The sequence below is a fragment of the Cetorhinus maximus genome, chromosome 12, assembly GCF_964194155.1.
Source record: "Cetorhinus maximus chromosome 12, sCetMax3.hap1.1, whole genome shotgun sequence".
Classification (NCBI taxonomy): Eukaryota; Metazoa; Chordata; class Chondrichthyes; order Lamniformes; family Cetorhinidae; genus Cetorhinus; species Cetorhinus maximus.
The window spans coordinates 16259342-16283734 of NC_135890.1; the positions used below are offsets into that span (position 1 = coordinate 16259342).

At 44.9% G+C, this 24393-nt stretch overlaps 1 protein-coding gene across 1 annotated transcript in view; it reads left to right on the top strand.

The window, feature by feature from the left end:
* Window positions 1-23716, top strand: part of lrguk (leucine-rich repeats and guanylate kinase domain containing) — a 175335-nt gene extending 151619 nt beyond the window's left edge. Inside the window, exons 19-20 of the mRNA XM_078553057.1 lie at window positions 17863-18014; window positions 23428-23716. Of these exons, the coding sequence (XP_078409183.1) occupies window positions 17863-18014; window positions 23428-23651 (376 nt within the window). The 3' untranslated portion in view covers window positions 23652-23716. The remainder of the gene's footprint in view (window positions 1-17862; window positions 18015-23427) is intronic.
* The last annotated feature ends 677 nt before the right edge of the window (window positions 23717-24393 follow it).

Below are 24393 nucleotides of genomic sequence, written 5' to 3' on the forward strand. Positions count from 1 at the left end.
GGAGGCAGGTGTGTGTGTGGGGCGTCGGAGGTGTGGGTCGGGGTGTGGGGGAGTCCTGTTGGGAGGATTGGGGGTGTGGGGGAGTCCTGTGGGGTCACCCTGGGTCTTTACAATAGTTACCCAGATGTTACTTTTTCTGAGTAACTATTGGTGTAACCCTGGCGGAACCATCCGAAGTTTGCAATTTAAACCGCATTTTTTAATGGTTCCCAAGACGGGGCAATTGTCCAGAGGAAGTGTGCACTTCTGGGCAATTGCTGTGCAAACCTTATCTGGGAACGTCTGAGAGGGATTCCCCAGCGCATCTTTGGGGTACCCCCCAAATACGACGCTGGGAGCTCGGTGGTTACGGCCCTTTGGGCTGAATTTTCCTGTTAGTGTGCGGGGGCGGGCCCCGCACGTCCACGCGTAAAATGATCCGCAGTGACGTCGGGCAAGCGTCCTGACATCACTGTGCTCCATCGCAATATTTCGTTGGACGGGCACACGATGATATCCACTGCGCGCCTGCCATTAATTAACGGGCCACTTAAGGCCCTTAGCTCACCAATTGACGCCAATTTTTCGGCACCCTTGAAATCTTTGGGTCGGCACATGGGTACAATGGGCAGGCGGGCAAGACACATTTGTATAAACCTTATCCACGGGCAGGATAAGAGGGCTCACTGGGGTCGCGAGTGTGCTCTGTCAAATATTGATTTTTCAAAGTTATTGAAACTTGCCTGTGTGATCTGCAATACTTCAAAACGCATACCAGCTGCTTTGTCTGGACTCTTAACCTTCAGGTCAGCACTCTGCAGTGAAGATTCTTTTTTAGGCCTGCAGGTTTCAGGAAGCCTTCCTTAGCCTGGGAATGGGAGCTGAACTCTCCACTGGAGGCACCTCCTCTGAGGAGGAAGGGAGGGCTAGAAGGGGGAGGAGGCCAGGAGTGCTCATTCAGCCTCCAGGGGAGCCACCTTTGAGAGGACAGGCGCAGGCACAAGGGGCACAGGGCCAAGAGGTAGTCCAAGGCAGAAGGGGTATACAGGCGGCGAAGCAGCTACCTCAATATGCCTGAGGTGCAGTTCTGAAGGAGGCTCCGTCTCTGAAGGGAGGCAGTCAACTATATCTGTCAGATGATTGGGCCTGAGGTCTCCGCTAACTGTGTGGGTGGACACCCCATGCTAGTGGTTCTAAAAGCCACAGCTGCCCTCCACTTCTATGCCTCTGGCTCCTTCCAGGGATCCATGGGTGATCTTTGCGGTGTCTCCCGATCAGCTGTCCACACTTGTGTCAAGCAGGTTACAGACGCTCTGTTTAGGCGTGCGTTGACATTTATCCACTTCCGTTGGGACCAGGCAAGTCAGACACAGTGAGCCAGAGGCTTCGCGACAATTGCTGGCTTTCCCCGTGTCCAGGGTGCAATAGACTGCACACATGTGGCCATCAAAGTGCTAGCAGGTGAGCCTGGTGCCTTTGTGAACAGAAAGGTCTTCCACTCCATGAACGTGCAGATAGGGTGTGATCACAGGATGCTGATTTTACAAGTCTGTGCAAGATACCCAGGCAGCTTCCACGACACCTACATCCTCAGACACTCACAGGTGCCGGGGCTCTTTAGTGCTCCAGCCCGGCTTGATGGGTGGCTGCTGGGTTACAAGGGCTATCCCCTCAGAAGGTGACTCATGATGCCTTTCCGCCATCCAAGAACAGAAGCTGAGCAGCAGTACAATAAGAGCCACTCCTCCACAAGGCCTGTGGTGGAGAGAACCATCGGTCTCCTCAAGATGCGCTTCCGATGCCTGGACCGCTCAGGGAACGCACTCCAGTACCCCCCAGATTGTATGTTGGTGATAGTGGTTGCATGCTGCGCTCTCCACAATCTTGCGCTGGAAAAGGGGGACACAGTGGACGATGAAGATGTCGATGCAGTGGCTGTGGCTGCACATGATGAGTCCAACAGTGAGTCCGAGAATGAGCATGCACAGTGAAATGCTGAGGGGGTAGACGCTGACCCAGGCATGCTGCAGGGAGGCAGGGACACCTGGGAGGCTTTAATCCAATGAACCTTCAGCTAACACACCACAAATGGACCTCCAGGACAAGCCTGGGCTATAGGCTCGATACTCGATACTTAAATGCCAAATCTTCCAGGTTAGGAACAGTAACTAAGGGCTTTCTTAATAAAGCTGAATGTTCCACAAAGCACTCCTAACATTTTTGGAAACCATACACATTCAGAAGAAAAGAGGCACCCTCAGTCATGGTCATATGTCTGAATTTCATATCACAGGCAAAGAAACTTAATGAAACACAATGACAATGGTGTTCCAATTCAAAGCAAATCATTAAGACCTCACCTTGGGCCAACACAAAAGCACCAGTGATAAACCCATGGTGTGCCTAAGGTGCCTATGTTTACTTTTCTGGGTGCTATGCCTTGGCGCTGCCCCAGGAGTGGCATCTGAGACAGCCTGCTGACTCTGCTGTCCTGTTGGCCTCGATGACTTAAGTCTACCTCTTGGCCCTGTGCCCCTTGTGCTTGTGCCTGTCCTCTCAAAGGTGGCTCCCCTGGAGGCTGAATGTGCACTCCTGGCCTCCTCCCCCTTCTAGCCCTCCCTTCCTCCTCAGAGGAGGTGCCTCCAGTGGAGAGTTCAGCTCCCATTCCCAGGCTAAGGAAGGCGTCCTGAAACCTGCAGGCCTAAAAAAGAATCTTCACTGCAGAGTGCTGACCTGAAGGTTAAGAGTCCAGACAAAGCAGCTGGTATGCGTTTTGAAGTATTGCAGATCACACAGGCAAGTTTCAATAACTTTGAAAAATCAATATTTGACAGAGCACACTCGCGACCCCAGTGAGCCCTCTTATCCTGCCCGTGGATGAGGTTTATACAAATGTGTCCTGCCCGCCTGCCCATTGTGCCCATGTGCCATCCCGAAGATTGCACGGGTGCCGAAAAATTGGCGTCGATTGGTGAGCTAAGGGCCTTAAGTGGCCCGTTAATTAATGGCAGGCGCACAGTGGATATCATCGTGTGCCCGTCCAACGAAATATTGCGATGGCGCGCAGTGACGTCAGGACGCTTGCCCGACGTCACTGCGGATTATTTTACGCGTGGACGTGCGGGGCCCGCCCCCGCACACTAACAGGAAAATTCAGCCCAACGGGCCGTAACAACCAAACTCTCAGCGTTGCATTTGGGGGGTACCCCAAAGATGCGCTGGGGGATGGCGGTCGTCCTCTAGCCCGTGGAGCCTGTGCTGGCCCCGCCTGGGTGGGATCTGCCAGTTCCACAGCTGGCATCTCCCCAGTTGTCGGATGCTACGGTCACTGGGAGAGGGACGGAGGAGCTGCCACCCTCATCCGGAGCACCCTAAGAAGTGTCCACAGAGACAACAGGCAGCTGCTGCACCGACCTGAGGTCGCTTCGGACCTCCCTGCTTACCGTGGATGGATGGGCACCATGCTGGGAAACTTGATGCCCAGACCATCTCCCACACTTGCAATGACCAGCTGAGGTCAATGCCAATGTGAGGGCTTCTGGTAAGAGCACATCCCCAGGAAGCCCTGACAGGTCTCCTGGAGGAGCCTCTCCACGAGAGCCGCCACTCTCTCCATGAAGTACGCATGGCGCTCGGACATTTGGCTCATTGCTTCGGCGATCGACCGTGTAGACTCCTCCACCACGGAGATCAAGCTGAGCATAGCCTCATGTATCTCCCCCAGATGCTCCTGCACACCCGGCTGCATTTCCTGCCCCTGCTGCGTCGCGGACAACTCCAGAGGCACATCATCAGGCACCAACTGAGCATGTGCCTGGTCCCCTGCAGTCCTCTGACTGCTGGCGCCATGGGCATTCTCTGTCTCTGCCAGCTCCTCCAGCAATTGTGAAGTGCCCTCACCACTGTGCCCTGGGACACTAGCCGATGCTCGAATTCCCACCGAGGTGCTAGTATCTGCGTTAGTGCCTGCCTCGCAGAGATGGTGTGATGCTGGTGAGACTTCAGGCCCCTCAGGTGTGAAAGGGGGCCTCTGCTGTTCCTCCTCCTGGCTGTGCTCTGATAATGCTGAAAGGAAGAACAAGGACATTGGATCAGTTAACATGGAGACAATGACAAAGTGCATCCCTGTCCCCCAGATCATTATGCGCTCATCCTTCCATAAGCAATGGTCAAGCCATGTTGCAAAATTAAATCAATTAACGTTCAGCCACATTGCGAGCCCAATTGACAATCTTAAATTGGTTATCAACATAACTCTTAGCACATTGAGAATTTTTTAGAAAATGTTGTCCAATCGCCAAATCACATCTAATATTGAACACTATGTTTTGAGTTTTGCAAGCATGGGCTGGTTGAGTACAGCCTGTACCCTGCCAGTTACGAACAGCGGCTGGGACATGCTGTTTGATACGATCCGCCAGTCTTTGGGACGTATGGCCTAAATACTGGGCATCACACTGGCACTGAAATTCATATACCACATTACTCATTCGTGTGATAGGCAGAACGTCCTTTTAGCTTGACAGCAGCATCCTGTTAGTGGTGAATACCACTCGTGCTGCTACTGCATAGTAGCAGCGTGAAATAGCTAGCTTCACCTGTTGCTCAAATATTTTGAGATATCTTGCCCTTCCAGGGTAATCTGAGGTATACTGGGTACTTTTCAGGGCCGAAGGTGACGGCCTTAGGCCCCTTCATAAGTTTGTGTGATTTACAGCGTGAAATTATCTGACCAGTGTAGCCATTATTCTGCAGGATGCCTTTGATATGCCCTATTTCAGCATCAAGCTTGCATGGTGAGCAAATGGCTCGGGCTCTATTTACAAGGTTGCCAATAAAACCAATCTTATAGTGTGTGGAACTGTAAGAATCCCAACACGTATATTGACCAGTGAAGGTAGGCTTGCGGCAGACCGTGGTAGAGAAACCCCTGGCAGATTTCCCAACTAGTACGTCAAGGAAGGGGAGTTCATTTGACTGCTCCATTTCATAAGTGAATTTGAGCTCAGGATGGAGCCCATTAAGACATGTAAGAAAATTGTTACATGCAGCTGTCGAATTAAATATAGCAAACGTATCATTGCTTTGAGGCTTGGGATCAAGGCATAGAATTCATCCCAGTGTTGGTTCCTGGCCCTGCTTTGCAAACCTGGCCCATGGTATTCTGGATATAATAATGAGAGTTTGGTGGGAGGGGAAGAGTGATTGTGAATTGCAGCTAAGGGAAATAAATAATGGCAATTTGTAGAAAACAAGAGATAGGCTACAATTAGAGTACTGTGTACAACTTTGGGTACTCCATTAAAGAGAGTGCATAGTGAAGTATATATTCACTAGGGTGATGTCAGGGATAGGAAACCATAGTTTGAGATGAGACTTAAGATCCTAGGAACATTTCCACTGGTACAGAATAATTTAAGTGCAGAATTTATAGAGGATTTAAAAATTAACTAGAGCTATGAAAGATTGAATAGGGAGAGGCGAGTTCCTTTTCAATTTGTGGAGTTAGTGACGAAGGGTTGTTAATTTAAAATTGTCATAGAGAGAGTGAGAAATATTGGGAGAAATTCCTTTATACAGATAGTTGTATATATAAGTTTTCCTGCAGAGAGTGGTTGCAGTGAGACCAATGTATTCACTCTCCACCACCAGCGCACAGTGGCAGCTGTGTGTATCATATACAAGATACACTGCAGCAACTCATCAAGGCCTCTTCAACAGCACCTTCCAAACCCATGACTTTTACCATCGAGTAGGACAAGGGCAGTAGATGCATGGGAACACCACCACCTACAAGATCCTCTCCAAACCACACACCATCCTGAGTTGGAACTATATCTCTGTTGCTTCACTGTTGCTGAGACAAAATGCTGGACCTCCGGCCCCAACAGCACTGTGGGTGTACCTACACCAAAAGACTGCAGCATTTGAAGAAGGCAGCTCACCACCACCTTCTTATGGGCAATAAGATATGGGCAAGAAATGCTGGCCTTACCAGTGATGCTCACACCCTGAGAACAAAAAAAAACTGAGGAAGGCACAAGGCTAAGTAGAGTGGGACATTTAGGTTCATTTAGGATTGCTCAACAAGGAGCTGACAAAGATACAATGAACTAACTACCCTCCTTACTTCTATGGTTCAGTTTAAAATTGATATCTCTCCATTTTGTGAAATTCTCTTTGCAGTGGGACAGGAGAGCACTTTTGCCAGTCCCTTCAATCCTGTTGTAATCCCAGGTCATTTTTAACAAAGCAGGCCAGATTCCCAGGAGGTTTTCTGCCACCAAGAGGGAGTATAACACTTTAGGTATCACACTCTAATGTTGCATTCTGTCCTTACAACTTAGACAAATTTCTTCGTCATACAGCTGATTGGTTATACACTGTAAGCTCACAAGTCCAGAACATTTAGGATCAAGTCATTTCTGAATTTTGGAATTTTCTGGATTATAGAATGAGGTTTAGCATGTTTAACCATAATTGTGTGAACCGGGAAACACTGTAGATATAAATATTTATCTGAAGTATAAAGCAGTGATAAAATATTATAAAGCAGTAATAAAAATTGTGTTACTTATCCAAATACTGTATCTTCATCTTTCTGCACCCAAAGTACAGTATTAAAATGATGCTGTGAGTTGCTTGCGTCTACTCAAAAAATTTCCAGACAAATAGTGTTTTACGAACAATAGATTTTCACACTGGAGAGGTTACTGTGTCTTCAAATTTATTCTGTATTAATGATTCAATAATCATATTCAAACTTATTGTAATTTAAATTTAATAATTTGATTACATACTACTTAGTTATATGCAAATTTCTTAGAAAAATGTAGAAAATCTTTATCACTGACAGTAAGACTTGCAGTTGAGTGGAATTATATAACAGTACATTATTTATTATGTTGTATAAAGCCCTTATTGTTGTAAAACCGTGTATCATCTGATTCACCATGAGTAGTTCTTTGCACGGTTTCTGTAAAATGTGTGTGCCCTTTCTCATTCTAACCACAAACCTTCCCCAATATCTTCACCCTCTATGCACAGGTTGACAATTCATCCAACCCGTAAAGCAATTATTGCCAGTAAAGCCCACAAGTATTTTCCATCAGCAGCACTTTGGACTCACAGGCTGTGAACAAAGTCATCTTACAACACAATGGTACCTCCCTCTGGAAGCCTGCACAGCAAGTTGATAATCATTCATAAACGTTACTGAAAATCTGGAGTGGGCAGGGGGGCAGGCAGGCTGTGGAAGGCACAGTGAAGTGAAAAGCATATTCTTCTTTCATTTGAAGGGAATACTCTCCTTTCATTTTATTGAACCCTCTTGACACCTAACATCCCAAGAGCACTGCTTCTGCTGTCTCACACTCATCGTGGGTACAGGTTCTGCCTTCGGGAGACAATCCAAGTTTAGGAAGGATGATTAATTACACTATAACGAGTTGTCCTTGAAAGAAGCCACTTCAGATGTTCTGACACACCTCACAAGCCAGGGCTGAGAGATTTATAGCTTTTCACTGGCACAATTCCAAACAGCCGTAAATATTTTCATGCTATTTTAGGCAGAGGTTTTTGTTCTTCTGCACTTCAGTTCTGACCTTTATGGATCCTTCTCCGTGGGAGTGCAAAGGATACTATGATAATATTTAGCAACTTCTGATAACAGACGAATATTTTCTCCAATAGCCTCCTTAGAAAGGAATTGGATTTTGTAGCTTCCAATGACACCGAGTCTGTTCTCAGGCACAATTCCATAGGTACTATCACAAGTGCCTATTCTTCTTGTGTCAGTCCTGGGAATGGGCTTTGGCTGCCTATGTCACTTCAGTGGGCATCACAACCCAGCATGTGCCTATTCACAACAACAACACAACAGCTTACATTTATAAGACATAGTAAAAATGCCCCAAAGTGCTTCATAGGTTCAATTATCAAACCAAATTTGACACACATGAGATATTATGACAGGTGACCAAAAGCTTGGTTAAAGACATTTTCAAAGTGCCTTAACAGAGAGTGAGGTGGAGAGGCAGAGGCCGTAATTTTCCAGCCCCTCACGCCGGTGGGATCATCCAGTCCTGCTGATGTGACTGAAGATTTCAATGGCTCGCTGGCCCCACTGCAGGGGGGGGGTGTGGGGCGGTGGAAAATTTCAGTCAGAGAGTTTTAGGGAATGAGGTCCAGAGCTTGGGGCAAGCAGCTGGAGGCAGGCCATCTATTTGTATTTTGAAATGTAACTGTACTACATGTCCTATCTAGCTTGCTTTAGTCATGTGACCTCTGCCATGGGGCAATCTCCCTGTTTGCTGCCATTTTAGACCAGTTCAATACAAACACTCACTGAGAAAGCACTGCTATCTTTGAACTTCAAACATGCTGTCAGAAGTGGAGATTTAAAGTAGAATTTTAAAACCTTGAAAATGCTGCAGTGGAGCCACAGCTCAGAAAGTCACACAGAAATGTTCAAATCTGCTAAAAGCTGCTGAAAAAGGGCAAGGAAAAGTGAACACAAATCAAAAGCTGCAAGTAAAATATTGGGTGAGTTCACATGGCTGCTGTAAATTTCCTCCTCCCAGCTCCTGTCGAAATGAATGGCGATATGTGGAAGAACTGACAGTTTGCCACCTGCAATGGCAAAACTACGAGATTGTAACAGATTTAATTAACAAGCCAGAACTTGTTAAGAGTAGCCACACTTCTAACACTGCTGGGAAGAGACTGCTAGAAATTGTATTCCATCTGTTAGAATCATATCACTCAAGATTGAATTTTTCTTTTGCAAAATGTAAGGACACGGCGTGATCTGGACATTTAGATGCTAATCTGGGATTTCTTTTTAAAGAAGGTCATAGATTCACCTTGGAACTGTCAGCAATCAGGACTCTTCCAATAAATCATCTGACCTTTATGATACTGGAGGAAGATCTGGTTGTTTGTTTTGAACTGCAATCACTGTAATTGATGAAGAAAAACAAACTGCAAAGAAAGGCTGGTAACTCGCTGGAAATCACATGGGTGAGAGGGAAAAAAACCTAAGTTGTGAACCTGCTTGTTTTGAAGGCAGGCTTGTGTGGAGCAAGCTGAGGAAGGAAAGCTACTCTAACTGGCTCCCTATCTTTACCTTGCCTAAAATTGTGTGTGGACATCAACCTGTAGCCAAAGAACCCTCATCTGAATGTAACTCATCTGCATTTGGACCTGCAAAGCTGAGACCAGTTGGCGAGAACTTCCAGACATCCACCAGGAACACACAAGGGAACTCCAGGTTGACAGTGTCGGGATCCTGCGGATTGTATCCTTTATTTTGTAACACTCATCCTCCAAAGCCCATCTCTGCAGAGAGATTCTGTTTGTCCTTTGTTTGCCTGTGTGTGTGCTGGGGCGACTTATTTAGGAAGAGATAGATAGTTATACTTCCCGACTACAATTGTGTGTTAACCAGTACTTGCAATTTGTTAAAAGAAGTTTTGCTTTAATATAAATTAATTATTCTGAGTTTTTTGTAAGAATCCTGGTCAGAGTATCTTTTCTGCTGGGTACTAGAAGTATAGGCACACAGTTGGCCATTTTGGCAAGAAAATTAAACATTTAAATTAATGGTACAGCCTGTGGAGTGGTGGGGTTTTATAATTTGTGCACTCCTCCCATCCTGGTCGTAATACACCCTATATATCCAAAGAACAAAGGAAACAGACAGAAACTTTGAACACCTTGAACGCACAGTTTGAACCCAGAGTGAACGTTACTTATGAATGCTATGTGTTCAGCACTAGAACTCAAGGTGGAAACGAGCCCATTGAACAGCATATGACTGCAGTAGCACTGCTTGCAGAATCATGTGAATTCGGGCAACTAAAAGATGATCTGATTAAAGATTGAATAGTCTATGGCCTATGAGACCCCACAGTGAGAGCAAGTCTACTGAAAGAGCAGAAACATACGCTCAAGAAAGCAATAGACATGTGGTCAATTAGAGCACATGTTTGGCAGAGCAGATCAGGAGATACCTTATGCTGAGAAACATTCCAAGCCGAAAGAGCAGAACAATCGTGGACAAAGGGCAGGATGCAAATACTGCAGAAGAAATCATGCAAAGGAAAATTACCCAGCATAGGGAAAGCAGTGTTTTAAGTGCAAGAAGCTTTCACACACGTGTTTAGCTAGAAAGAAGTAAAACAAGCTGAAACAGATGGCCACTGGAGAGATATCAGCAGACGAGTCTGATGAAGCACTATACATGATACAACAGGTTGGTCTGTCAAGTCTATAGGTGATAAATGGTTTGTGACTGTTACAATGATGACGGCAGAAAGAGAGTAGCAAGTGAATTAGAAGTGTTAGATAGACACTGGCACATCATGCAATATCATGACCTTCACAGACCTGTGCAGATTCATCATGAAGCAGCAGCTCGACATGATCTGGAAGTCATGAACTCAGCAGAGACATTGAAGCTGACAGACAAACACCTTGCTCAAATCATGTGAACTACCCAACATGATGCAACTCTCCAAGCACTACAAGGACACACCTGTGGTAACAAGAGCATATTAGGCCTACCGAGATGAATTGACACCCCAAGATGGCATCTTGTACAAAGAAAATAGAGCCATCATCCCGAAGGAAATGAGAGGAGAGATGGTGTTATGGCACAGCCGATGGTAAGTGCTGAGTTTTCAAATCCCAGAGGGAAACTTGAAACAACTGCCACAACTTGTTTTGCAATTTGTATAAATTTTGAGATGCATGCCTTGAATTCAGTAGTAATAAGGTCACCAAGTTTGATAGGTTTTAACAAAACTAGTAAGGCAAGAGAAGTGCTCTACAGGCCAAATATGAACAATGAAATTAAAGACCACGTGGGCCAGTTGCATGCTTGTAACGAATACCAAGCTAAACAAGCTAGAGAGCCGTTGATGACAAATGACCTCCCAGACAGACCATGGATGAAACTGGGAGTAGATCTCTTCACTTTAACAGGAACCTATTATCTTATCACCATCGACTACTATTCTGACTACTGGGAGTTAGACCAGCTGACTTCAACGATGACGTGAGAAATAGTAGAATGCCAGAAAACACACTTCAATTGTTATGGCTTTTGAGACTTTGTGATGAGTGACAGTGGACCTCGGTTCTCAAGTGAAGAATTCAGCCGCTTCACAAAGGATTGGGAAATTCAACACTAGACACCATCTCCGCACTATCCCCAGTCAAATGGAAAGGCTGCCGCGGCAGTGAAAATTGCAAAAGGAATTATCAAGAAATCAAGCAATTTTAGCATAGATGTACACAAGGCAAACCTGAATGGAGAAACACACCAAATGAAGGCATGGAAAGTAGTCCAGTTCAAAGACTAATGTCACACCACACCCAAACTTCTCTTCCAATAGCAAAAAGACTACTAAAACCAGAAGAAACAACAGACATGATTGGAAAAAAAAAAATCAAGGTGAAACGGAGAAAGCGAAATTCCATTTTGACAAGACGGTCAAACCATTGGCAGAGTTGAGCACTGGAGAGCCAGTCAGGCTGAAAATCTTCAACACTCTCAACAGGAGTTAGCCCACGTGGAAACTTGGGACATGTATAGAGAAATTGTCACCTCGATCGTATGCAGTGGAAGTGAATGACCAAATATACCAGTGCAGCCGCAGGCATATACTAACAACCAGCAAAGCTGTTCCTTCCCTGCATTTGGATGGTCAGGAAGATGAGATCTCACCAGCTGTACAGAGTTTAGAATGACCATTACTCTCAGAGGTTCGATTGTCCCCAGCAACGGAAAATGGAGCAACAAGTGCCATGTGAACAACACTCTCTGGATAAGGAACATCACCCAGACAAACAGCCAATAATAACACACATGTACCACTAAGAGACCTGCACGATTTAAAAATGATAGATGCAATGCAAGTGCAGAGACTGGCAAGTGAAACAGTAGTCATTGCATGAGAACAGTGGGTGTATAGTGGGTAGCTTGGGTAACGCACAGTTACACATGATTGTGCATGTGTCTTCTCGTTAGGAAAAGGGGATGTTTGAATCTTTTGTTTGTTATGAAAAGAGGGATGTTTGGATTTTGAAATGGAACCTATCGAATCTGGTTTGCCCTAGTCATGTGATCTTTGCCATGAGGCAATCTCTCTAAGCTGCCATTTTAACCAGTTCAATAAAGACTCTGACCGAGAAAGCATTGCTATCTTTGAACTCCAAACACTGCCAGTGTTGGGTCAGTAAAAATTGGGGAATGCACAAGAGGTCAGAATTAGTAGTTAGGAGAAATAACCATAACTGATTCTTTCCCCCTCCCACCATGAGAGCTAATGGCAATTGTAGTTCTGCAGCTGAACCTAGACTGATATCAGCTAATTCAGTACAGACGAGGGTCTGAATTTTCTGCTGATTGGGCGGGCACGAAATTGTGTGAGATGACGTCGACCGAGCGTCCCGACATCATCCCACACTCACGCGATATTTCGGCCAGCGGGCATGAGCAGGAGTTGGAGCTGCACCTGCCATCAATTAAAAGGCCACTTAAGGACATTAAAAAGGCAATTGACCAAGATTTTACGTTGCCCTTGTGATTTCGCGCTCATTGTACGGGCAAAGCGGGCATGCAGGCAGCCAACATTTTGCAAAACCTCATCCAAGGGTGGGATAAAAAGGATCTGCAGCATTGCCATTGTGAGTAGTGAGGAGTTTTGGAGATAGTTTGCTGCTGGTTGCTTATTGATGCTTGGCAGCTTCATCTCTATTTGGGGCTTCATTGTTAGCATTTCCAGGCTGTATGTGAGGACTCATTGGTGTCTCCAAGGCCCCTTGAGGATTTTGACCATGTGGACCCTCCCAGGCATCAGACCCTGGTAATCTGTTACCCTGGTAATGAGGATTGTGCTCTCTGCTGGAGGCACCTCCTCTGAGGAGGAAGAGAGGGTCAGAAAGGAGAGGAGCCCAGGTGTCCCTATGTCGCTTCCAGGGGAGCGACCTGTGGGAGGAGAGGCGCATGCACAAGGGGCACAGGGCCAGCAGGTAGTCCAAGGTGGAAAGGGCTGCAGAAGACGCCACTGTCCTACTGCCAGGGTTTACAGATGGCGATGCAGCTGCCTCATCATGTACGAGGTGCAATGCCGAAGGAGGCTCCACCTCTCGAGGGAGACTGTGACCTCCATTTGTCATATGATTGGGCCTGAGATCACCTCTGACTGTGTAAGTGGACACCCCATGCCAATGGTTCTGAAGCTCACAGTGGCCCTCAACCTCCATGCCTCCAGCTCTTTCCAGGGGTCAGTGGGGGATCTGTGTGGAGTGTCCCAATCAGCTGTCCACAATTGCGTCAAGCTGATGACAGAAGCTTTGTTCAGGCGGGTCATGACATTTATTCATTTCCGTACAGACAAGGCCAGTCAGGCTGAGTGAGCCAGAGGATTTGCAGCAATTGCTGGGCTCCCCTGTATCCAGGGTGCAATCGACTGCACATGTGACCATCAAGGCTGCAGCGGGTCAGCTGGGTGCCTTTGTCAACAGGAAGGGATTCCACTCCATGAGCATGCAGATAGCTTGTGACCACAAGGCGCGTATTCTGCAAGTCTGTGCAAGGTTCCCTGGCAGCTCCCATGACTCTTACATCCTCAGACACTCCCAGGTGCCGAGGCTCTTCAGTGCTCCAGCTCGGCTGGATGGACGGCTTCTGGGTGTCAAGGGCTATCTGTTGAAAAGGCAGCTTATGATGCCTCTCCGCCACCCAAGAACAGAGGCAGAGCAACGTTATAATAGGAGTCATGCCTCCACAAAGGCGGTGACAGAGAGGAGCATAGGTCTTCTGAAGATGCATTTCCGAAGCCTGGACTGTTCAGGGGGAGCACTACAATACCCCCCAGAGCGGGTGTCACTGATAGTGGTTGCACACTGTGCTCTCCACAATCTGGCTCTGGCAAGGGAGGGACCCACTGGAGGAAGACGATCTTGAGGTAGCTACACAGGCCACAGAGGATGAATCCAGTAGTGAATCAGAAGAGGAGCATAATGAGGAGAATGCTGAGGGCATGGAGGCAGACCTCTGTAACCTTCACGGCGGCAGGGACACCAGGGATGCCTTGATCCAATGCTCCTTCAGCTAGGCTGCCAAAGATCCACTCCCACCTCATGCCAGGGCTGCTGCCTCCATCCAGGATACCTGAAATGCCTCTGTCATATGAATCCAAACTCCATTCTGTGCCTCTGCAATAAAGTTTAGAGCCACTCATGTCTAGCATTTCATACACCAAAAATAAAAGGTGAAACATACTCAGGCCAGCACAACGAAAGCAAATTTAACATTGTCACATTCAAATTGCATTGACATGACCATTACTGGTGTTGATGTCCACATCAGTAGACATATAAACCAAACATAATTGAACAGAAGATCACCCATGACCAGTCCCTCTTGTGCTTATGGTGCTTAAACTTAGGTTTATGAGTGCTGCGTCTTGGTGCCCCCCCAACCCCACCTCGCTGGTAGCAGCATTGGAGACAGCCTGCTGACTCTGGTGTCTTGTTGGCCGTGATGACCTTGGCGGTTGTCCTCTGGTCACTGGAGCCTGTGCTGGCCCCACCTGGGAGGGTGCGGCCAGCCCCACGGCTGGCATCTCCCCAGTCATCGCAGCCTCATCAGATGCAATGGTCAGATGGGCGAAGAAGCTGCTGTTATCATCCGAAGTGCCCTGAGAGGAGCCGCAGAGATGACAAACAGGCTGTGCGCCAACGTGAAGTCACTCTGGACCTCCCTTTTGCCATTGATGGACGGCATGTAGCTGGGATACTGGATGCCTCATCCATCTCTCACAGTGGCACTAACTACCTGAGGTCATTGCCTGCGTAAGGGCTTGCAGGTCTGAGCGCTACCCTAGGAACCCCTGATTCTGTCCCTGGAGCTGCCTCCCGATGAGAGCTGCTACTCTCTCAATGGAGGAGGCAGTGCACTCGGCAATGAGGGTCAACGCAGTGCTTATGCTCCGCATGGACTCTTCCACAACCGAGACCATGGCATGGATCTCCACCAGATCCTCCCGCACATCCTGCTGGACGTCCAGCATTTGCCGCCTAACGGATGACTCCAGAGGTCCATCATCTGCCTTCAACCCAGCATCATCCTGGTCCTCGTCCGAAAACCGGTGGGGTGGGGGGGGGGGACCGAGCGCCCACCCGACCTGCCCTCCCACATTGTGTCTCCAGCCTCTGCCGAGGCCATAAGTACCGTCTCTGCAGCGCAGACTGTATGCTTCTTCACCGACAGCCTTCAAGGGGCTGCCTGTGCCTTTTTTCAACTGGCCGCCGGGTCACCATTGGACCCGGCGCATGATATGCCCCGACCCCGCCTGGCCCTTCCCGACCATTGGGAAGCACATGTCATGCTGGGCGGGCCTTAATTGGCCAGCCAGTGTGAAATTGCGGTCATGGCCGATCGCGGTCGGGGGCCTGTTTGCTGGCCGCTCCCGGGCCCACTGTTCGCACTCGCCCGCTGAGCTGAAAATTCAGGACTGGCTGATTAACCTTTGGATTTCTGAACTTTGTTGCTCAGCAACACACCCTGTACTGCATTCTTTAACACTGCAATCCTCGTGCATGAATCGCTGAAAGCTGGTATGCAGGTACAGCAGGAAGGCAAATGGAATTTTGGCATTTATTGCCTCAGCTAAATAGCTATAATAAACTGTCTACATGAGCATGGTCTAGTCCCAACATCATCTTATAAACCATAACCAAATCACCCCTAAGTTTACACTTCTCTAAAATCCCAATTCTATGAGCCTATCTTGGTAACTAAGATGCCTAAAACTGGGAATTAATCTTGTGGCCTTCCTCTTCAAAACCTCAATATCCTGACCATATGAGGTCACAAACTGGACACAGTCTGTAACTTAGGGTTAAGGAAGATCTTGTACAGGGACAAAATAGAAATCCTTGTTTTATAATGTAATGTCCTGTAAATACCTCAAAAATCAGTTTGAGTATGCAATTTATTGATGTTTTATAATGTAATATCCTGTAAATACCTCAAAAATCAGTTTGAGTATGCAATTTATTGAGGTTCCCCTGACAAAGTGGCAATTAGGCAATCAAGCTGAGCTGGGTAAACCTGTTTTAAAAAGGATTAGTCCTTTTTCAATCAATCTTAGATTACAGTGACCCTTTAAAAAAAGTTTAAGTAAGATCTCCAGTTTCAGGATGTATTTATAAACCATATTTACTTGGAGCGTGTAGTGATACAATAAGAGTGAGGATAGGAATTCGGTAGTGTGTAAACCATTATGACAGTTTGGGTGTGCATAAGTTACACCATTGAATTTTAAGTTCCACCCTTGACCCATCCTTTACATATATATCTCTGTATGTTGTTTATGTGATATATATGTTGCATAGCTGTACCTACTGCTTCAATGGTACATATTTTGCTGTGAGAATTTTCAATATATGAAAATTAAATAAAAAGTGACTTCAGTCAAGAGCTAGGGAATGTTCCCTGTTCTGACTCATCAGAATAGCTCACATTCATCCCTCAACATGGAAACCAAGCAAAATCTGTGGCTAAATTATTGCTGCCCCCAATTTTGACTGACTTTGCATTTTCAGCCTTTTTTAGTATAGCTGTCCTTGGGATGTGTTGCTTCACTTTGCATTTTTCTACTCTATATTTAAAATACATAACTCTACTTCAAAAACAGTATGTAAAGATACATATACATTGATGTTTAGCATCAGTACAAGGTTGTTTCAGCTTCACACCAACACTAATCTTTTGCAGAAGAAATTGGGTGCTATGGCCCAAAACTAACTGTCTTCTCCATAGAGTCTCACTCCACTTTGTTCTGGTGTCTTATCTTGTCCTGACACTGGATTCAGGCTGCATTTACACAACTTTGCATTGATGCAACATTTGTAATGGATCCCAATGAGTCAGTACACTTAAAAAACCCAATTAGAAATCACATCAGTTAATTTCTGTCCTTTTTTTAATAATTATTTTCTTTGCTTCAATACAAAGCCATTAGCAAATTAGAAGTTACCCTGGGATATAAGTGCACCCAATTGTTTAGAATAATTCATTTGCTTATACATCGTATTTGATGCAGCATAACAGGAAGACCATACAACACTGTACCAGAATCTAGGATGGTTTCCTTCCAATTTAAGATGCTGAAGAAACATAACAAGCTTGTCACTGCTGTCTGAAGACAGAAGTGCTGGATTACAGCCTTAGTTGCTACTGGATTTGACACACGGGTTGGGGGGGGGTGCAGGGGGTGCTGTAATTTTCACCTCTCCTGCTTGGGCAATAAGCTCAAAATGAAATTCGGGAGGGTTCTATAACAGGCGAGCAATTTGCTCCGCCAGATTTGCATCCTATTGATGAAGGGGAAAATTACCTCTGACATCTCAACATAAACGTTGAACCAAGATTTTCCTGTGTTCAAATACTGATGGGCCTACTGTGTATTTCCAATATTTCATTTTAGATTTTCATGTTTTTATATAGCTAATGGAACCAGGAATGCTGAGTAATCGCTTTGGATTTGACTTGTTCATTCAAGGCCCATTTCTTGAAATCCATTCTTTGACGCTATTGACCCAACATCTTTTTTTGGAAGCACGTTTCTTCCAAGGGATGCGGGAACGATGGAGTCTGCATCTCCTTGTGATTGAATGCACTGCCAATGATACCGAGGACCATTCAGTAGACAAACAGAAGACCATCAATCTGGGTTGTTTCCAAACACAAAAAAATGTTTGGCTCCCACTAGTGTTTTTGCTCTTGTAAAATAGAAATACTGATGAAAGATTGACTACTTCTGTGTCATTCCTGTCCTCTAACCATGTTACTGCTTTCTTCAACAGCTCTGAAGTAACCCATGCCAATCTTCAAGATTCATCGCTTTCGTCGGCTGAAGTATTTTCGGAACTGTTTAAGCCTATAGAACTAGATGCTGACTCCTCTACAGAATTTGACTATCAGGCATCACTATCTGAGTATAACTTCCCAGTAGAAGGTTGGTTACAGCAAAGGTAGCTGCTAAGTAAGGCATGGTGGGAGGAATTGAGGAGATGAAGAAGGGAAATGAATGGAATTTTCAAACTAACAACTTTTCTTTTGCATACTTTTTAATATATAGATTTTTTTTTTAAATTAACCCCTTTTTAAACAAAAAATAAAATTATAAAAGAGTGTAAGACAATTACTACTTATCTCTCCTGGCTCATTTTATGCTCAGAACACCTCCAGGAGAGCGGAGTTGTTGCAGTCAAGAGCTTCTTCATCAGTTTTGTGTTGGGCTGACAGCTGGCACATCAGAAAATCACTAAAAAATCATCTCCCTCCCTTCAGACCAATCCACCTGATGTTAGCCTGCCACCCTTTGTCATGCTCTTGGCAAGAATACAAGAAATAGCTTATTGTCTGAAAGACAATTCTTCTGTGAACTCTAGCCCCCCTAGCTGTCTCTCACTCAGAACCAGTCTCCATTTTATCAATGCCACTTTGGTCATTGTTCTTCTGATATTTTGCTGCTTGATAGTAACTTGAATGATGACACCACAGCCCTAGTATATTAGGGGCATTCAGTTCAAGTGGTGTTGGGGTTTCAGATCTGATTCATCTACAGAAAAAAGTTTTTGTATTTGGATGTAAAAGTCCCGTATGTGCTGATCAAAATTGAAAGGCCTCTTAAGTTATCTTGGGCATGGGGCCTCACAGGGTATAAGCCCGACCCTGATCTAGAGATAGAAATAGATTCAGACAAGCAATGTTAACAGTACTTTAATGAGGTGCTTTCCATCCGCTTTACCAACCTGGTACGTTCTTCCTATAACCCAGGGGAATCTGACTGACCCATCTTGTACTTAGACTCAGTCAGCACTGCCCAACCCTGCCATTCACTAGAGGTGAGAAGAGAAAGAACTTCTTCAGATCATGAATGTTTAGGAATTGGAATGCACTCCCTGATAGGGTGGTGGAACCAGATACAATAGTGGCATTCAAAAGGAAATTGGATAAGTACTTGAAATAGAAAAGTTGCATGAATATGGGGAAAGAGACGAGGAGTGAGGCTAACTGGATTGCTCTTTGAAAGAGCCAGCACAGACTTGATGAGCTGAATGGTCTCATTCTGTCTTGTACTATTCTATGATTATATACACAGCTGATCAAGAGTTAATGCAGAATACCATCCCCTTAATTTTTTCCTTCCTCCCATTGAACTAGCACATGGGCTATACCTGATGGCTCGGCTGTCACTTCAGGAATTTGCTATGGGGTTGGAGCCTGGGGAAGGTGATGGTGCCAGATGCGAAACTATGCAAACTGCTCCAGGGCACAGCCATCCTGTTGAATCTATCTTTAAAGAACTGAATGTTTCTTTCCTGCTGATTTCTGTCACTCGTGTGACTTTTATTCTGAAAGGAATTTTCCTTAAATGAAAAAAATGCAAATATACCGGCACAACCGCAGGCACATACAACATACAAACAACTAGCGAAGCTGTTCCTTCACCTCGGTCAGCCGGTCAGGAAGATGGGATGTCACCAGCTGTACTGAGTACAGAACTACCATCAATCCCAGAGGTTGATGTGTCGCCAACAACCATAATGAAACAACAACAGTTACCACAGTAACAAGTGCTACAGGAACAACATTCTCCAGACAAGGAACATCACTCAGATGACTATTTCAGCAACTGCAAATTAATTACTTATTCCCTTAGAGTCTTATTTTTTTCTACTGGCTTTAAAAAAATTTTTTTTTGCTGATCAAGCTGAAGGATATTGCTTCCTGGGGATGGAACTTCTGATTCAAGCAACTGGCTTTGGCATCAACTACTGTGAGGTCAGCTTTAGTCTTGTTAGATGCAGAGTAGAACTTGCTGTACTTTATCCCAAATGTGTGCATCAACCACAATGTCAAGAGTCTCCTTTACAGTTCAAATCATTTCACATAGGAGCCTTACAGTTAGCGGGTGGAACAGACACAAGAGAAACATTCAAGCCTCAGAGGCAGTTCAGAGGAGAATCATGAGTCTAACTCCCATGTCAAAGGACTGAGGTTTAAGGCAACAGTGGAGAAACTTGTGCTTCTCAGTTGTGAAAGTAGCTGACTGACAGAGGTGATTTTATAGGAGATATATAAGGTAGTAAACAAAAGATAGATCCAGAATGCAACTTCACATCAAACCATAAGAATAGGTTAAAGAAGTGTTTCAAGCTCAAAGATTACAGTCTTCCTAGTCTGAAGTTTTTATTGAACTGATTAGAAGAGGACTGCTTGCAGAGAGATTCCCTCATGTCAGAGGCCACATAACTACAGCAAGCCAGATAGGACAGGTAGTAATGTTGCATTTCAAAACCCAAATATTACCCTTTTCATAACGAACAAAAAGCAAACCTCTCCTTTTTCCTAATGAACATAAGATCCAAACACCCACCTTTTCCTAACGAGCAGAAGACACATTTGCATGCACCATCATGTGTAACTTTCAGTTACCCAAGTTACCTACTGAACACCCACAGCTTCTCATGCATTAACAACTGTTTGTTCTACTATTCAGTCTCTGCACCTACATTGCACAAACAGTCTTCAAACCATGCAGGTCTCTTAATGATACGCATGCATACCATTGCTGTTGTAATTGGCTGATCGTCTGGGTGATGTTCCTTGTCTGGGAGTGTCGATCCCGTGGCACTTGTTGCCATAGTAACTGTTGTTGTTCCATTGCAATTGCTGGGGACACGTGGACCTCTGGGATTGATGGTAGTTCTGTACTCAGTACAGCTGATGAAATCCCATCTTCCTGACCGTCTGACTGCGGTAAAGGAACAGCTTCACTAGTTGTTCGTATGTGCTTGCAGTTGCACTGGTATACTTCCACCACATACAATTGAGGTGACAACTCAAGTTGCCATGTGGGCTGACTCCTGTTGAGAGCATTGAAAGTTTGCACCCTGGCTGGATCTCCAATGCTCAACTCTGGCAATGGTTTAACCATCTTGTCAAAATGAAATTTGGCTTTCTGCCATTTCACCTTGAATTTTTTCACTCACGCCTGTTACTACTTCTGGTTTCAGTAGCTTTTTCTGCGATTGGAAGAGTAGTTTGCGTGCAACATGGCATTAGTCTTTGGAGTGAACTATTTTCCATGCCTTCAGCTGGTGTTTCTCCACAATAGGATTGCCGTGTATACATCCGTGCTAGATTCGCTTGATTTCCTGATAAATTTCACTGCAATCTCAGCCTTTCCATTTGACTGGGGATAGTGCAAAGATGATGTATAGTGCTGAATTTACCAAAGCTTTGTGAAGCGCCTGAATTCTACACTCGTAAACTGAGGGTCATTGTCGCTCATCACAATGTCTGGAATGCCGTAACGACTAAACTGTGCTTTCAGGCATTCTACTATTTCCCCTGTTGTCATCAGCTGGTCTAACTCTCACAGTATCACAGTATCTTTACAGTGCAGAAGGAAGCCATTCAGCCTATCGAGTCTGCACTGGCTCTCTGAAAGAGCATTCCACCTAGTTCCACTCCCCTCCCGTATCCCCTAACCTTGCACATTCTCTCTTTTCAGGTAGCAATCCAATTCCATTTTGAATATCTCGATTGAACCTGCCTCCATTACCCTTTGTTCCATACTTCAACCACCCTCTGAGTGAAAAAAATCTTTCCTCACATCACATTTACTCCTTTTGCCAAATATTTTGAATCTGTGTCCTCTAGTTCTTAATGTTCTCTTCAGTGGGAACAATTTCTCACTATTTACCCTGTCCATACCCCTCAGGATCTTGAATAATTCTATCAAGTCTCCTCTCAGCCTTTTTTTCTCTAAGGAAAACAGTCCCAACCTCCCCAATCTATCCTCATCCCAGGAATCATTCTTGTGAATCTCCTCTGTACTCTCTCCAGTGCCTTCACATCCTTCCACAAGTATGGCACCCAGAACTGGACGCAGCACTCTGGATGAGGTCTAACTACTGTCTTATACAAGTTCAACATGACCTCCTTACTCTTGTACTCAATGTCCCTATTAATAAAACCTAAGACGGCTATATGCTTTATTAATTGCTCTCTCAACATGCCCTGCCATCTTCAATGACCTATGTACGTATACAGTGAGGTCCTTCTGTTCCTACACCTCCTTTAGAGGCGCTTCCTTTATTTTACATTTCATATTTTCAGTTCCATCCTAAAAAGGTAATCGAGGTCCTTTGTACGTCATAGGATTCCGATTTTCTTATCAAAAGGACTTATTGCAAGAAATGGCTGGTGCTTCAGCCATCAAGTGGCAGGCTCCTTTATACATGATGGCAGCTGAAGTTTTGGTGTTAGTGGGACAGTAAGTTACTTGACTCCCTGTTGAGGCTATTGCCATTAAATCATGTAATAATATAGCAAAGAAGGAGGGCATTTGGCCCATTGTGCCTGTGCCAACTCTGAAAGAGCTATAGAATTAGTCCCATTCCCCCACTCTTTCCCTATAGCTCTGTACATTTTACTTTCCTTCAAGTATTTACATGATTCCCTTTTGAAAATTACTATTGAATCTGCTTCTTTGTTACTGGAAACAATTTCTCCTTATTTACTCTTATCAAAGGCATTCATTATTTTGAAAACCTCTATCAAATAGCCCCCTAACCTCCTCTGCTCTGAGGAGAACAACCACATCTTCTCCAGTCTCTCTACATAACTGGAATTCCTCACCCTGGTACCATCCTGATAAATCTCTTCTGCACTTTGTTACTGCTGTTTTGGCCAAGTGAAAATCAACCCCAACTGATGATCAACAGATGGAGTGGACCTCTGGGTAGATGAAAGCCTTGGCACCATTTAAGGAACAATGGAATACCTTGAATGGTGACAGGGAGTAACAATAGGATTTTTTGTGTAGATGATCTTCCTCTCCATACAGAAGTTGTGAGTCCATCCAGCAGGGCTGAGTTCTGCACCAAATCTCTGAGGTCTTAATCCATTGCTGCACCAATGCCAGTTCTGAATCAACTTCAATGTCAAAAGTAAATAGTTAGATAATTGGTTTATTGAAAAACCCTAATGGTAGCATGTGCCAAATTGTGATGATGATACAAATAAAACAAGTAATCATAATTCATAACATAGTTATAGACAGTCAATAAAATAAAAAATAAAGTGTAAAATAATATAAGGATTGCACAATTATAAACATTTCAGTATACAAATAATTACAATACATTGCAAAGTGCAGGTCTCCAGAATGTAAATGAAAGGCCGACTGCATTCTGTATTAGAAAATAGAAATCCAAATGTATGCAATTGGGCAGGGGAGGGGCAGCAGAAGAGGGAGTGGTGAGAAGTTTTAAGCAGTTCACCAAAACACTACTTGTTTTTTTTCTAAAAAAAGACAGCTGGTTGTTAAATTATGTTGAAACATTTGTTTTCAGGTAATGCAGGTGATCAGGCTTCTTTACATGCTCTAGAGGAACCAAGGCCAGAGCCCTACAAAGAAACAGAGCTTACATCCAAGCTTCCTTCAACCCATAATGTGCTGCCTCCATCTCCTCGACTTGGGTCGAACATCAAGCCCATTCTGCCTCCAATTCCATCAGGACGAACAAGAGCTGAGATCCCTGAAAGTCCACAACAAGCTGTCTGTACACTGAAATGAAAGTTTATTAATTCCAGATTTAAAACTGTCTCTGCAATACCAACATTAAAAGTTTTCTTATTGGTACTTTGCTTTTTATTTATCTTTTTCTACCCATCAGTCGCCACCATCAGCAATTCTCATTGATGTGGTGGCTTTAACATAGTTAAAAACATCCCACTGTGCTCCACAGGAATGCTATCAGACAAAATTTGACGATGAGCTACATCGGGAGATATTTGAGACAAATGACCAAAGGTTTGGACACAGAGATAGGATTTAGGGAGTGACTTAAAGGAGGGGAGAGAGAGAGGCAGAGCTTTAGAAAGGAAATTTCAGAGCTTAGGCAACCAAAGGCATGGCCGTCAATGGTAGAATGATGAAAAGTGGGGATGCACAAGAAGCCTGATTCTGAGTGCAGAGATCTCAGAAGGTTGCAGAGCTGGATGAGCTTCATATCTATTGGCATATTCTTATGTGTTTTTCTGGAGTCTAGTTCTTAGTGTACAGGGGCAATTTCCCCAGAACTCTGATGTCTCTGTGACTCTGTAAATTGGTTGCTGTCTAATCAAGTACCCCCTTACCCTGGGCTCAGTTGAGCTGATGTTTGCTTATAGAGTCAGCTCTCATGTTTAAATATACCATGTTGAGCTGCTTTAACTAATTAATTAGATGAACTTTGCATCACTCTTTTCTGACCTGCACAAGCTCCAATCATTCTTGGAATATTGCGGAGGCCCAATCAAGATTACTGATGCAAATG